Source organism: Electrophorus electricus, chromosome 11, assembly GCF_041902795.1.
Source record: "Electrophorus electricus isolate QZ-2024a chromosome 11, ASM4190279v1, whole genome shotgun sequence".
Taxonomy (NCBI): Eukaryota; Metazoa; Chordata; class Actinopteri; order Gymnotiformes; family Gymnotidae; genus Electrophorus; species Electrophorus electricus.
Genome location: NC_137507.1, coordinates 27,455,001 through 27,469,620, shown reverse-complemented (window position 1 = coordinate 27,469,620; position 14,620 = coordinate 27,455,001). Strand labels below are relative to the sequence as shown.

At 44.1% G+C, this 14,620-nt stretch overlaps 1 protein-coding gene across 9 annotated transcripts in view; it reads left to right on the top strand.

Moving 5' to 3' along the window:
- Positions 1-1,350: 1,350 nt before the first annotated feature.
- tle2c (TLE family member 2, transcriptional corepressor c) overlaps positions 1,351-14,620 on the top strand; it is a 22,255-nt gene continuing 8,985 nt past the window's right edge. For 3 of the 9 annotated variants that reach the window (XM_035528709.2, XM_081722562.1, XM_081722560.1), the window contains exons 1-6: positions 1,351-1,930; positions 2,590-2,643; positions 7,276-7,379; positions 8,339-8,402; positions 11,515-11,559; positions 13,503-13,565. In XM_035528709.2, coding sequence (XP_035384602.2) covers positions 1,883-1,930; positions 2,590-2,643; positions 7,276-7,379; positions 8,339-8,402; positions 11,515-11,559; positions 13,503-13,565 — 378 coding nt within the window. In that variant the 5' untranslated portion in view covers positions 1,351-1,882. The remainder of the gene's footprint in view (positions 1,931-2,589; positions 2,644-7,275; positions 7,380-8,338; positions 8,403-11,514; positions 11,560-13,502; positions 13,566-14,620) is intronic. The other 6 variants (XM_081722565.1, XM_081722564.1, XM_081722563.1 and 3 more) reach the window with 6 other exon arrangements.

The window sequence follows — 14,620 nt, the reverse complement described above, 5'->3', positions numbered from 1 at the left end:
GCTCTCCTCCATTTGTTCACCTCCGTCGGCCGCTTCCCGCTAGCAAAGGAGACTGTGGCGGTCACCGTCTTTCTCGGTCCTCCCATTCCGACGGGCTTCTCTCTCTCTGCAAGACCCACCGTTCTTTCACGTTTCCCTGTAAATTACTCCACCCCACCGCCTTTTGATCTTTAATGTATTTGGCACTGTCCTTTGGGCAGCCTTTTATTTTTGTAGATGCTTTTGCTCGCGTACACACACACACACACACACACACACACACACACTCATACACAGTAACATCTTAACAGCATGCTTGTCTTTCTAATCCACGAGGTTGGGGAATCGAAGAATTTCTGTATATTCGCTTAAATGCTTAGTAGTTTTGGAAATATTTGTAAAGTTCAAATAAACTAAATATAAATCAGAAAAGTGTTTTTAAAATATCTTTAGTGCTACATTCCAGAGGAAAATACTAGTAGATTGCTGTTATATGCTAGACTAAAAAGTCTTCTTTCCCAGTTAATCAAAGGTGTAGCCAGTTTACAGACAGTTTACATGCAACAAATCAGTATATATCAGAACGACCTTGTTAGTTGAAGCAATTTATGAATTGCTTTTAAAGCTACCAATTCTCTGCAGGACAGATTTTATATTGCTAACAGCGCAATGTTTCTGACAAGAAACACCGGCTTCGCTGTGCATGGCTCTGTAATGAAAACCACATTATCCAAGGATGTGGACGATTTTAGCTGAGCAAGCACGTCTCTCAAGCCCCAGGAAACGCCATACGCTGTTAAAGATGGACGGAATTATATTTCTGCATGCTTCAAAGCTGCGCTGGCCTTTTAAACATGATTTTGTTCGTTTGCAAAGTACCAAGAAACCACCGTTCGTAAGATTACGCCTTACTACTTCATTACCCACAATCCCGTATTAAATACGGATAAGGAGATCATTTAAATACGCACCTCTTACTGGTTCAGATATAGGTGTACGTCATGGCCCAACGTGGGTAATAGAGCCGCTGATTGGTCGTGATTGCTCTCAGTGTAGCCAATAAGGCAGAGCCTGGGTCCCGAGCGCAGAAAGCGATATTAAGGTGGCACGTGTACGTCAAGCGCTGACAGATTTATAAAAACCACCAGCTTCTGTTTTCACTTCGTCGCTGTTTAAATAAACCGTTAAGGCATACCAATAAACACGGTCGTGGCTATGGTCTCGTTGGTAAATCCTTGCCTTCGATGTTTTGCACTTACTATTTCGGTATGTTCACACTGTTGTTGGGGAAAATTCACCAGCTTTACGGCCGACTGTGACGGCCCACCTTAAAAAGCAGCTTTCGCTCTCCGCCAAGTTAATGTCAAGCTCAGAGGCACAATAATACAGTCTGGAGTCTGCTGCTGGATCATCTGCTGACCTGCTGTTCATTCTCTCTCTCTCTCTCTCTCTCTCTCTCTCTCTCTCTCTCTGTCTCTCTCTCTCTCATTTTTATTGTTTTGGTTCGCCGTCAGCCGCTAGTGAGAACCGTGGGTGGCGGTGTCCGCCGTGTTTATGTTTCCGTAGGTCGTCTGCGGGGAGAGGGCGCAGCGAGTCGGCGGCGGCGCGCCAGACCGACGCGTCGTGTGTGCGCAAAGCTGGATCTGGTGGCACCGCGGCGCGTAAGCGACACCGTCCTTTACCGCCAAGAAGACAGCCGAAACCGAATTGGGCTTTTTCGAGGGAAAGCAAAGCAAAACAAAACAAAAAAAACCGAACTCGGCATTTGAGCGATTTTCGATAGTGTCGGGAGCTCGCACGGTCCGTTTGGAGCGGAGAGGAGTCCCCGCGTTGCGCTGCGCAGTCGGGGAGGTGTCGGAGGCGCAGGGTGTAGCGGGCGACCTGACCACCGCCGGCTCCGTGAATGACCTCCAGAACCGCTCAGATCATGTATCCACACGGAAGACCCCAGGCGAGTGATCCAAACCGCGACGCCACGTGTCTTCACCCACCACCCCGGGATAAATGATCACTTCCAGATATTTCACGGCGGGTGGAAGCCGAATAGGGTGCATTAGGACTAGGTTATTAGGGTTAGGACTGAGGTGTGTAACTCATTAGAGAAGCTTTAGTTTATGGACAAAATTGGTCCCAGGGCAAACAGTTTATTCTCCACGTTGACGTAATCAATGTGGTTCCAGCTCTTTTTAAATGTATATTTAACATAATCGATGTGTTATGTAAGTCGATGTCTACAGGCAGTATTAGCCTGACTACTAATGCAGTCATTGCTCGTGTGTGTTGCATACGTCAGCGTGCTTGAGCGAACACTGTCTTCAGAGGTATGTGGTGCCCGAGAAGAGGTTGTATGTAGAGAGTGGGCTTGCTGTATGTATACAGAGAAGAGATTTTGTTCGTGTGTGTGTGTGTGTATTTTGCAATAGCTGCATATGGTTCCAGGCCACTTCATTCTACACTGCAAATGTCATGTTATATTACCTTCAGTGGGAAACATATTACACACAGGCTCTGTAGTTATGATTGCAAGGTTTTACAAGCTAACAGAGATATGCAAATCAAACAGGTGTGTGTGTGTGTGTGTGTGTGTGTGTGTGTGTATGTGTGAGCAAGATAGGAAGAGGGAGACGGAGAGTCAGAGCGAGAGGTGGAGAGAGTTTATTGTCTGTGAGTATTGTAAATATTATGCATGTATATGCACATGAATGTTTGGCTGGGTGCTAGTTTTGTATGTACATAAATGATCAGTGTGTTTGAGAAACCATGTGGTGTACAGTTGTACAGTTTGTTGTATTTGCTATTGTTGCTATTGCTATTGCTATTGTTCTTAGTATTATAATTATTACATGATTAAACTTTGTAAAATAGTTTAAACTGGCAGTATTATTGAAGTGTTGTTGAACAGAAGCCATACATACAATACAGAGCATGAAATTGAAGACACAAACATGCACAGGCAGTGTTACACATAAAGTATTACACATACAGACACATACTGTGTTACACATACAAATACAGACAGTATTACACATACAGTACTAGACTTAGACACAGAGTATTACATACAGGCAGTGTTACACATACACACAGACAGTATTCCACATACAAATATAGACAGACAGCATTACACATATACACATAAAGTATTGCACATATAAACTCAGATAGTATTACACATACAGTTACCGACAGTATTAATCATGCAGTATTACACTTACACCATACAGATAGTATTACATTTACAGTATTAGACATCGACACAGACAGTTTTATCTCGCGCACACACAGTTAGACAGCTTTTTGTCCCTGCTCTGGAATAATCTGGGCTCTTGGAGGTGGGAGGCACTGGATGGCCTCTGCTTGTGTCAGAGGAGTTTGGCTCTTTGTGGTGGGCCAAGCCTAAGAAGGATCCCAGACCCATGGTCATGTACCCAGCGTCTCTGGAGCTGCTGAGGGCCGGAGTTTGAAACGGACACCTGTGGTCGATGGTGCTGCCCCGTGCTGTTTGCGTTTACGCTGAATGCTTCGTCTACGTTTGAGTTGGAGAAGGGGCACAATGGTACATTTAAATGACCACGCAGGCTAAGCAACCCAATTCAGATGTGAGCGTTCATTTATTTTGCATTGAAACGCCTCAGGCGTTGGAACAACGTACAAAAGTAGGCCCCACAATCAAATACCTATTGCAGGCTCAAACTTTTATAATTGGAAATAGAAGCTCCAAACAGGTTATTTATATGACTTGAAGAACACGTTCATAATTGCATGTTGGAATTGCATTGGAATTGGATAGGAAGTCCTGTCATGTTGATGAGATAGCCTTAAATTTTTTCAGAAGTTAAAATAAAAGGGATGTGGTGGTCAAGTTGAGGTAATTGTGATTCGATTAGCATGGAGACTTGCACATAGCGCAGTGCTCAGATTTAGGAACTATAACAGGCAGTAAAGACTGGTGTAGTGCTATCTGTGAATACCAGCCGTACACGCTGTGGAATTTCACTTTTACTTTGTTTTTTATTAGTTAATGTGTTTAAAAATAATTAATGATCATTGATCTAAGTGGCTTTGTGTTTGTGTAAATGCATTCAGTTTGGGTTGTACTCTCAGTATAAATATCGGAATCAGTGCATTTGAATCGATGCCGTTGTTTATCCTGTGCTTGTGGGGGGGGGGGGGGGAGGTGTTTGGGGTGTGGGTGGGTGTTTGTGTATTGTGTTACACTCTCCACTTGACTAGTTATGATATGAGCTATGGGCATCTGCATTTGGTTTTGGCCATCAGATAATGTTATTAAATATTCATCTCATGTCTGCATACGTGTCTGAATTGTGCATGTCTGTGTGCATGTGTTTATGTATCTCTGTGGGGACCAAACGTCCCCACATGGATAGGAACATCTGACATTTTTAACCTTGTGGGGGCCACTTTGTGGTATTTTCATTTGAAAAACTAAAAGAGACAAACACTTTACATTTAGTTACTGAGGTTAAGGTTAGGATCGTGTAGCTATAGGCTTAGCACTGGTTAGTCACACTAATTATTACATACATGGAAGATCCCTATAAGGAGACTATGCATGTGTGTGTGCATCTGTGTAAATAAGACTATGCATGTGTGTGTACACGTTTGTGAGGGAGACTGCATTTATCTTGCTCCATCTGTTCTGTATTTACAGTCCATACAGTTATGGTGTTAATGATTAAATCAACACCCAGGATTTCCCCCCCAGTTTAATGTTACTGCACTAAAACACACACACACACACACACACACACACACACACACACACACACACACACACACACACAATTTCCTCTCAGTAGCACTCCCACACATACATACACATCCTTTTCCAGCTTGGTGTTCTACTACCCCTGCCTGGAAATCATGGCCACACACACACACACACACACACACACACTGTATAAGTACAGACTGATGAGTAACTTGATTGCATAAGCTCTTTAATGCTCACATTAGCTGAGTAACACAAGAGCAGACTGGTACTCTCCATCAGTGCCATGTGTAAGACCAGCCCACTGCTACAAGCACTCAAATATATTGCCTCTGACTTTAATAAACTGTTTAAATGTTTATTTATTTCACTGTAGTTTAATATTGCTGCTGCTTTCTGTCAGAACTGATACAGACACTCTAACTTCTTAATTATTTCAGATGTGCTGGAGAATGCAGAAAGAAAATGTTCAATTACTGACTGTGCTGTATATGAGATTATAATGCTTTTGCATTCACAGCTTTAAGTGTGTGAAATGGGAATGCTGTTCTTTACTGGATGAGGATACATAGAGGAAAAGCTCTTATGAGCTGAAATGATTGGCAGCCAGACATTCCCTGGCATTAAAATTGGATGTAAGACTTTCATTTGAAAAAGCATGTGACTGAGTATAGCTACGCAATTGGCCGGTTTTGAATCCTCCTTCTGCTATTGATCAGTCATGGCTAAACCTGCTAGTAGGAAGCCAGTCTGACGTTACCTCCAGGCAGGCAGTGCGGTAAGGCTCAGCCTTAAGGAAACGCCTGATGTGCTGCGTAGCGAAAATAAATCCTTAGCCGTATGTGTACGTCCTGTGACTTCACGATTCACCCTTTAATAAAGGTGACTTGTAGTGCACTTGTATGCGAGTTCATAATGAAAATATTTCCATGAATGTCATATCTTTTGTTCTGTGTTGTGAAGTGCGTGCCTCAGCCCAGTCCTCAGGGGCTCGTGTTGTGTGTTGCACACGATAATATAATTTTGTACACATACATGCACGCATGCACACTTGTCTCCTTTGGAGCATTGCCTGCTGCAGTGTCTCTGGTGCATATACGGAACATTTCAGCATTGCCTACTGTTTCTCCCCCTCTCCCCTTCTCTCTCTCTCTCTCTCTCTCTCTCTCTCTCTCTCTCCACTGAAACCGCCTGACACAGTAGTGCATTGAGATAGATGGTTGCGTTGCCGCTGGACAGCAGCCTGTGTTGACTAGGCCCAGTGATAATGCAGCGCTTTGTCATGCTGTCTGTGGCCTCTGTGTAATGACCTCTTGTTCCACAGCAGCTGTGCTACCACCGCACCACCCTGTGTCCCTGCGCAGCTGCTCCCAGCCTCAACCCCGCCACGCTATCCGCCACGCTCCACCTGCTCCTCCACCCACTCCCCAGCCGCGTTGCCCCCGTCCAGGCACCCGCGACTCTCCCACACCCACACCCGAACACGCGCCTCGTCCACAGCCACAGCAGACCCTACCCCACCCCTACCCACATCTCACCCGCACCTGGACCCCACCCGTTCCTCCACCCCCACCCGCTCTGCTCGGTATCAGGAGTAAGCTCGCGTAATATCTTCGTGTTAAAGGTTACCTTGCACAGCACAACAGGACATCGTGCTGCATGGATTCCTTTCTGCTCATCTGTCACATTCTTGTTTGCTTGGGAACACCAAGGTGAAGTGTATAGGGCAGAACTAATAGTGGGCTACTTTCATATCATGTGCCTATGCATTAGGCACGTTAAAAGAATACCCCTCGCAGAAACCGCTAATGCGGCAAATAACGGATTAATGGTTCTCGGGTTTGGTTCACAAATGGGATTAACACTTCTGGAAATAACAATGATAATGTTGTGTTTTAAGAAAGAGTGTTGGTAGGCTCCAGAACTACAGGGCTACGTGTCCACATGTGAGCAGGTTTATAGGGTTGATAAAACGAAGCATTAACTGTTTAGGCTGGACTGTTGTAAGGTTCAATTTTTGTATTAACAAGCTCTCTTTAGACTAAAAAGACAGTCTGTCCTGAACCGATAGGAGCCTGAACTGGAAAAAGATGAAAGTTGAAAACGGTGTATACAAAAAAAAAGCTGTTTCACTGACACGCCCCGCTGTTTTTCCAGAGGATCTGCCATAAGCCGAACAAGGTTAACATAAAACATTCCTAGCCCAGTTTTTTTTTAAAGAGCCCATTTGTTTTTACATATGCTACTTTGCAGTCTTTAATTTTTATCTTGCGCTAAACCAGTTGCCAGTTGGTGCACATTCTTGTTCTGCTCCAGTCCTCTCCACGCCTGAAGCTGGTAACCAGAGTGACGTGACCCTGCGTGCTCTGACTCGCTTGTGTTTTGGACATAGAGCGGGGCTAAAATGTACACCAGCAGCGGCCTGAGGAGACGCTTCCTGTTCATGAATGCTAGATCGTCCATAGACAACTATAAAGTGTCCTGGTGTGTGCAGTCCTAGCGGAGATGTCTTGGTGTGTGTGGTCCTAATGGAGTTGAACCGATTGTGTGCTGCCATCTCTCAGGCTCCGCCCCTTGTTCCAGGCCATGCTGGCATGAAGTTCACAGTTCTGGAAACATTGGATCACATCAAAGAAGAGTTCCAGCTGTTCCAGGCCCAGTACCACAGGTGAGTCCTGTAGGGGGCGCTGTTCGTTTAGCCAATGCCAGAACACTAATGGAACGTTAGGAGTGCCAAATGACTTATGTGAAATTGCCACTGAATTGAAATGGCGCAAAACCTCTGATAAAACTACATTCAGGTCCAAGCCAGGCCAAAAATCATCACAGTCTAGGTCAGTCTGTGATGATGTACTTACTGTGTTTGAGGTTATTTTTTGCTGTGGCAAGCTATTTTGTGCCCACTTAATTTTTCAGATGTAATATATGGCACAAAGGATGGTGATTTGATTTTATTTCTTTTTAGGTGCCAAATGACCAAATATCGCCCTTTTTAAAAGCCCTATTAAAGAGTTCAGTCTGACTCCATGGCTCCAGAGGTTGTTAATGTTAGCATTGTTAGGCTTTCAGAGTCTCGCTGATGTAGTCGTACGCGAGTTGATCTCCAACGGTGCTGCCAGTTGCAGAATGACTGAAGGAGCTACAACCCTGCAGGTTTGTGGAGATTTAGGGCGGTTAGCACAACTTCCGGACTGCCAGCTGCATCCTGTCCCTGAGTGGCAGGGTGGATCAACTATGTCAAGCCGACAGGATTTAGCACGTCAGATCAGACGGTGCTGTAAGATCCCTCGAATGATTGGGGTCAAGCTGCTTTATATCTGACTAGAGCTGTGATCTATGGACTCTGTTCTCTCAGCCTGCAATTAAATGGCAGCTGAATGTGCTGACTGAAATTGCAGGAGCTTCCTTTTTTCTTTTTAGAATAAACGTACGATTACAAAAGCATAGCAGTCTGTCAACTATTCCTTGGATCTTGCATGTGCTTTGATTTTTTTTAAACATTTTTTACCATCTTCACATCGCTGGATAAGTAAAGCTTCCCTAAGGTGTAAACTTTTATCGTGAGACCAGTTACCAAAGAGAAGATTATGTAACAACTGCCACTGTTGCATCTGCTCTCTCTCTAAGTCTGAAGCTGGAATGTGAGAAACTGGCCACTGAGAAGACAGAGATGCACAGACATTATATCATGGTGAGTGCCCTTCATTAAGGTGAATTATCCAACAACACAGTGTGGAGAAGACCGGGGACCAGTCAAAAAAAAAAAAAGCCCTCCTCCACTTCCCCTAGCCTTCTCCATTATACCCTAGCCTTCTCCAATTATACCCTAGCCTTCTCCACTATACCCTAGCCTTCTCCATTATACCCTAGCCTTCTCCACTATACCTTAGCCTTCTCCAATTATACCCTAGCCTTCTCCACTATATGCTAGCCTTCTCCATTATACCCTAGCCTTCTCCACTATATGCTAGCCTTCTCCACTATACCCTAGCCTTCTCCACTATATGCTAGCCTTCTCCATTATACCCTAGCCTTCTCCACTATATGCTAGCCTTCTCCACTATACCCTAGCCTTCTCCACTATATGCTAGCCTTCTCCACTATACCCTAGCCTTCTCCATTATACCCTAGCCTTCTCCACTATATGCTAGCCTTCTCCATTATACCCTAGCCTTCTCCACTATATGCTAGCCTTCTCCACTATACCCTAGCCTTCTCCACTATATGCTAGCCTTCTCCATTATACCCTAGCCTTCTCCACTATATGCTAGCCTTCTCCATTATACCCTAGCCTTCTCCACTATATGCTAGCCTTCTCCATTATACCCTAGCCTTCTCCACTATACCCTAGCCTTCCCCATTATACCCTAGCCTTCTCCACTATATGCTAGCCTTCTCCACTATACCCTAGCCTTCTCCACTATACCCTAGCCTTCTCCATTATACCCTAGCCTTCTCCACTATATGCTAGCCTTCTCCACTATACCCTAGCCTTCTCCACTATACCCTAGCCTTCTCCACTATACGCTAGCCTTCTCCACTATATGCTAGCCTTCTCCATTATACCCTAGCTTTCTCCACTATATGCTAGCCTTCTCCACTATATGCTAGCCTTCTCCACTATATGCTAGCCTTCTCCACTATACCCTAGCCTTCTCCATTATACCCTAGCCTTCTCCATTATACCCTAGCCTTCTCCACTATATGCTAGCCTTCTCCACTATATGCTAGTCTCCTCCACTGTACCCTAGCCTTCTCCATTATACCCTAGCCTTCTCCATTATACCCTAGCCTTCTCCACTATATGCTAGCCTTCTCCACTATACCCTAGCCTTCTCCATTATACCCTAGCCTTCTCCACTATATGCTAGCCTTCTCCACTATACCCTAGCCTTCTCCATTATACCCTAGCCTTCTCCACTATATGCTAGCCTTCTCCACTATACCCTAGCCTTTTCCATTATACCCTAGCCTTCTCCACTATATGCTAGCCTTGTCCACTATACCCTAGCTTTCTCTACTATACCCTAGCCATCTCCACTTCCTCTAGCCTCCTCCACTATACCCTAGACATCTCCACTATACGCTAGCCTTCTCCACTATATGCTAGCCTTCTCCACTATATGCTAGCCTTCTCCACTATACCCTAGCCTTCTCCATTATACCCTAGCCTTCTCCACTATATGCTAGCCTTCTCCACTATACCCTAGCCTTTTCCATTATACCCTAGCCTTCTCCATTATACCCTAGCCTTCTCCACTATATGCTAGCCTTCTCCACTATATGCTAGTCTCCTCCACTGTACCCTAGCCTTCTCCATTATACCCTAGCCTTCTCCATTATACCCTAGCCTTCTCCACTATATGCTAGCCTTCTCCACTATACCCTAGCCTTCTCCATTATACCCTAGCCTTCTCCACTATATGCTAGCCTTCTCCACTATACCCTAGCCTTCTCCATTATACCCTAGCCTTCTCCACTATATGCTAGCCTTGTCCACTATACCCTAGCTTTCTCTACTATACCCTAGCCATCTCCACTTCCTCTAGCCTCCTCCACTATACCCTAGACATCTCCACTTCCCCAAGCCTTCTCCACTATACCTTAGCCTACTCCACTATACCTTAGCCTACTCCACTATACCCTAGCCTCCTCCACTATACCCTAGCCTCCTCCACTATACCCTAGCCTCATCCACTATACCTTAGCCTCTTCCACTATGCCCTAGCCTCTTCCACTATACCTTAGCCTCCTCTACTATACCCTAGCCTCTTCCACTATACCCTAGCCTCCTCCACTATACCTTAGCCTCTTCCACTATACCCTAGCCTCTTCCACTATACCCTAGCCTCTTCCACTATACCCTAGCCTCTTCCACTATACCCTAGCCTCTTCCACTATACCCTAGCCTCTTCCACTATACCCTAGCCTCCTCCACTATACCTTAGCCTACTCCACTATACCCTAGCCTCCTCCACTATACCCTAGCCTCCTCCACTATACCCTAGCCTCATCCACTATACCCTAGCCTCTTCCACTATACCCTAGCCTCTTCCACTATACCCTAGCCTCCTCCACTATACCTTAGCCTCTTCCACTATACCCTAGCCTCTTCCACTATACCCTAGCCTCTTCCACTATACCCTAGCCTCCTCCACTATACCCTAGCCTCTTCCACTATACCCTAGCCTCTTCCACTATACCCTAGCCTCCTCCACTATACCTTAGCCTCTTCCACTATACCCTAGCCTCTTCCACTATACCCTAGCCTCTTCCACTATACCCTAGCTTTCTCTACTATACCCTAGCGTCTTCCAGTATACCCTAGCCTCTTCCACTATACCCTAGCCTCTTCCACTATACCCTAGCCTCTTCCACTATACCCTAGCCTCTTCCACTATACCCTAGCCTTTTCAACTATACCCTAGCCTCTTCCACTATACTCTAGCCTCATCCACTTCCAAAACATTTGGAACTTGGCATAGTGCATGCTGTAGGGTGGTACAGCTTTTATTGATAAATTATGCTGAATTTTCTTGTTCCAGATAGGGCCTTTCATTTTACAACCACGTTTATCATAATTCTGTAACTCTTGGAAGAAAACAATTAACAAGACAATTAAAGCCAGGTTACTTTATCACTACATTTTAGATATGGAGTTGGAAGTTGATGCTTATTTTTATTTTGGTTGAAGTCAGAACATGTTTCCCTAGTGTATATATCTAATCTACATATCTAATTTACATATCTAACCATGCCGTGTTGTCATGCATAATATGGATTTTCTGTGGGGTTTTTTGCAGTATTATGAGATGTCATATGGATTGAACATCGAGATGCAGAAGCAGGTAAGTTACCATTCGCACACTTAGTTATTAGGTCTGTTGTGTTCACACTTAAACTTAGTTATTAGGTCTGTTGTGTTCACAATTATACTTGGCTATTAGGTCTGTTGTTTTCACAATTAAACTTGGCTATTAGGTCTGTTGTGTTCACACTTAAACTTGGCTATTAGGTCTGTTGTGTTCACACTTAAACATAATTATTACTCCTGCTGTGTTCACACTTAATCGTAGTTATTGCTCCTGCTGTGTTCACACTTAATCGTAGTTATTGCTCCTGCTGTGTTCACACTTAATCGTAGTTATTGCTCCTGCTGTGTTCACACTTAATCGTAGTTATTGCTCCTGCTGTGTTCACAGTCCTCTTTGTTGTTATACTTGTCTTCTTCCTCCTGCAGTAATTATATTAGATTGTATATTAACGAGTTTTGTTTTTTTTTGTCTTCTAGTTTTGCTTATCTTCACTTGGGTGCATTTCGCTAACCATAACTATTTTATATCCCTTATTAATAAACTACATTTCTTAGCATTTAATGACTGATTCACAGTATACAATAAGCATATAAAGTATATTCCTCTAAAGTATGAAGTAGGGGTCCGTAACTTTGGTCTGGGAAGTCTCCTGCCTTGTGGAGTCTGGTTCACATTTGACTAATACCCAAAGGCTTTTGAAGGCCTTGATTTAATGGAGGCCTGTGGAGAAACTAAACTCTGAGGCCTCATGTGGCAGCATAACCAGTGAAGGAAATTTGTTTTGTTTAGACAGGGTGGCATTGCCCTGTCAGCCCGTCTGAACTGCCTGGTACAAAGTGTTCATTGTGCTGCCTTTGTCTGCAAAACAGCTCAAACAGACCAAGGTCTCAGCTCAAACAGACCAAGGTCTCAGCTCAAACAAACCAAGGTCTCAGCTCAAGTAGATCAAGGTCTCAGCTCAAACAGATCAAGGTCTCAGCTCAAACAAACCAAGGTCTCAGCTCAAGTAGACCAAGGTCTCAGCTCAAACAGATCAAGGTCTCAGCTCAAACAGACCAAGGTCTCAGCTCAAACAGATCAAGGTCTCAGCTCAAACAAACCAAGGTCTCAGCTCAAACAGACCAAGGTCTCAGCTCAAACAAACCAAGGTCTCAGCTCAAGTAGACCAAGGTCTCAGCTCAAACAGATCAAGGTCTCAGCTCAAACAGACCAAGGTCTCAGCTCAAACAGATCAAGGTCTCAGCTCAAACAAACCAAGGTCTCAGCTCAAACAGATCAAGGTCTCAGCTCAAGTAGATCAAGGTCTCAGCTCAAACAGATCAAGGTCTCAGCTCAAACAGATCAAGGTCTCAGCTCAAACAAACCAAGGTCTCAGCTCAAGTAGATCAAGGTCTCAGCTTAAACAGACAAATGGTGTGAACATAGAGAATTATACAGATTGGGCTCATCCAGAAAAGTCACATGGTGTGCTCCTCTGTGGATTTAAGGGTGCATATGGGTCACTGTGGAAAATCTGTAGAGCACGCTCAGGTGGTGTGTGTGTGTGTGTGTGTGTGTGTGTGTGTGTTAGTGCACTTACGTGTGTGTGTGAAATCCTGTATGTGTTTTTGTGACTTAAAAGTAAATGTGTGTGATTGTGTGTGTGTGTGTGTGTGTCTACATCTGTGTAGTTGCCAGACAGTGGTGGATTACAATTTAGGCAGCTTGAAATGAACTTAACTAAATGAACAGTGTGTCGCAGTCGTCACTAGGGGGCAGCAGAGGTCAGATCCCTCCGAAGCCTCTAGGTTATTAGAGTGTTAGAGAGGCTTCTGTGCTGCTCCCAGTGCCATGTTGGAAGAAAAGTGTATGCATATGTCACTTCAGATGGACTCATAACACAAACACTCGGCTGCCTATTAATGTTTTGTGCGCGCGCGTGTGTGTGTGTGTGTGTGTGTGTGTGTGTGTGTGTGTGTGTGTGTGTGTGTCTTCAGGCGGAGATTGTGAAGCGGCTCAGTGCTATATGCACTCAGATCCTCCCGCTCCTCTCCCAGGAGGTGTGTAAGCCCGCTAGTCTTCCTCACAGGCCCCTCTCTCCTCCCACTTCATGACCATTTACACATCAATTATTAACAAGAGGTCATCAACACAGACCAATCTTCTGCCTCTTTCCTCCATTAATATTTCATACAGTGTTTTTTTTTGTGTGTGTGTGTGTGTGTGTGTGTGTGTGTGTGTGTGTGTGTGTGTGTGTTGTTCTGTGTTGTGGTTTTTAACCATGCAGTAGGAATGCGAAATATGATTTTCTTTGCTAAATCAAATAAACCATTCTTTCAAACTGATCCGTTGCTGATTTTGCCCCGTACTAGTTTTATGTTAATGTCTTGCGTGTCGCTTTCTATTACAGCCTTAATGCATAAATGATTTCATAAGGAGGGTTTTATTTTCGTTTTGTTTACCTCTGCTACCAGAGGTAATGATGTTTCAATGGAATTCATCCTTTACAGGAACAGATAATGGACTAGCAGCTACATTCCAGTTAAAGTGTCTGTAATCAATTTTACACTTGTTGCCAACTTCTGTCAGACAACAAAGGATTTCAGTCAGTCCCAGTCTCCATACAGACCTGTCAAAGGCTCTTTCTGCAATGACATAGCAGAATTAGCAATTATCCTTGCACATGTAATAATATTTATAAACTTACATAGGGGTACCTGATACAGGTGTTAATGCACCTGGATCACATTGACATTTTCAGTTGCTAAGTGTCTAAGACAGTCCTTGAGAGAGATTTTTTTTTTTCTGTCAGAGTGCTTATTTTAGTAATTGTTTTCAGGATGTAAAGTGTGCTTAAAGAATATTGCTTACATAAGCTTCAACATTATCTAAATGATGAATACCGTCACAGAATCAATTTGTCTTGACTTTTATTGGGTTATTATTAAGTAGAACTGTTTAAGGTAGGTTAGGGTGTAAGCTGTGTGTATCTTACCATACATGTGTGTGTTCATGTATGTTTGGGTCCACATGTATGTATGTGGATAAATATGTGTATGAACAACGTGTTTGTGTGTGTCTGTGTCTGCGTGCGCGTGCGTGTATGTGCGTGTGA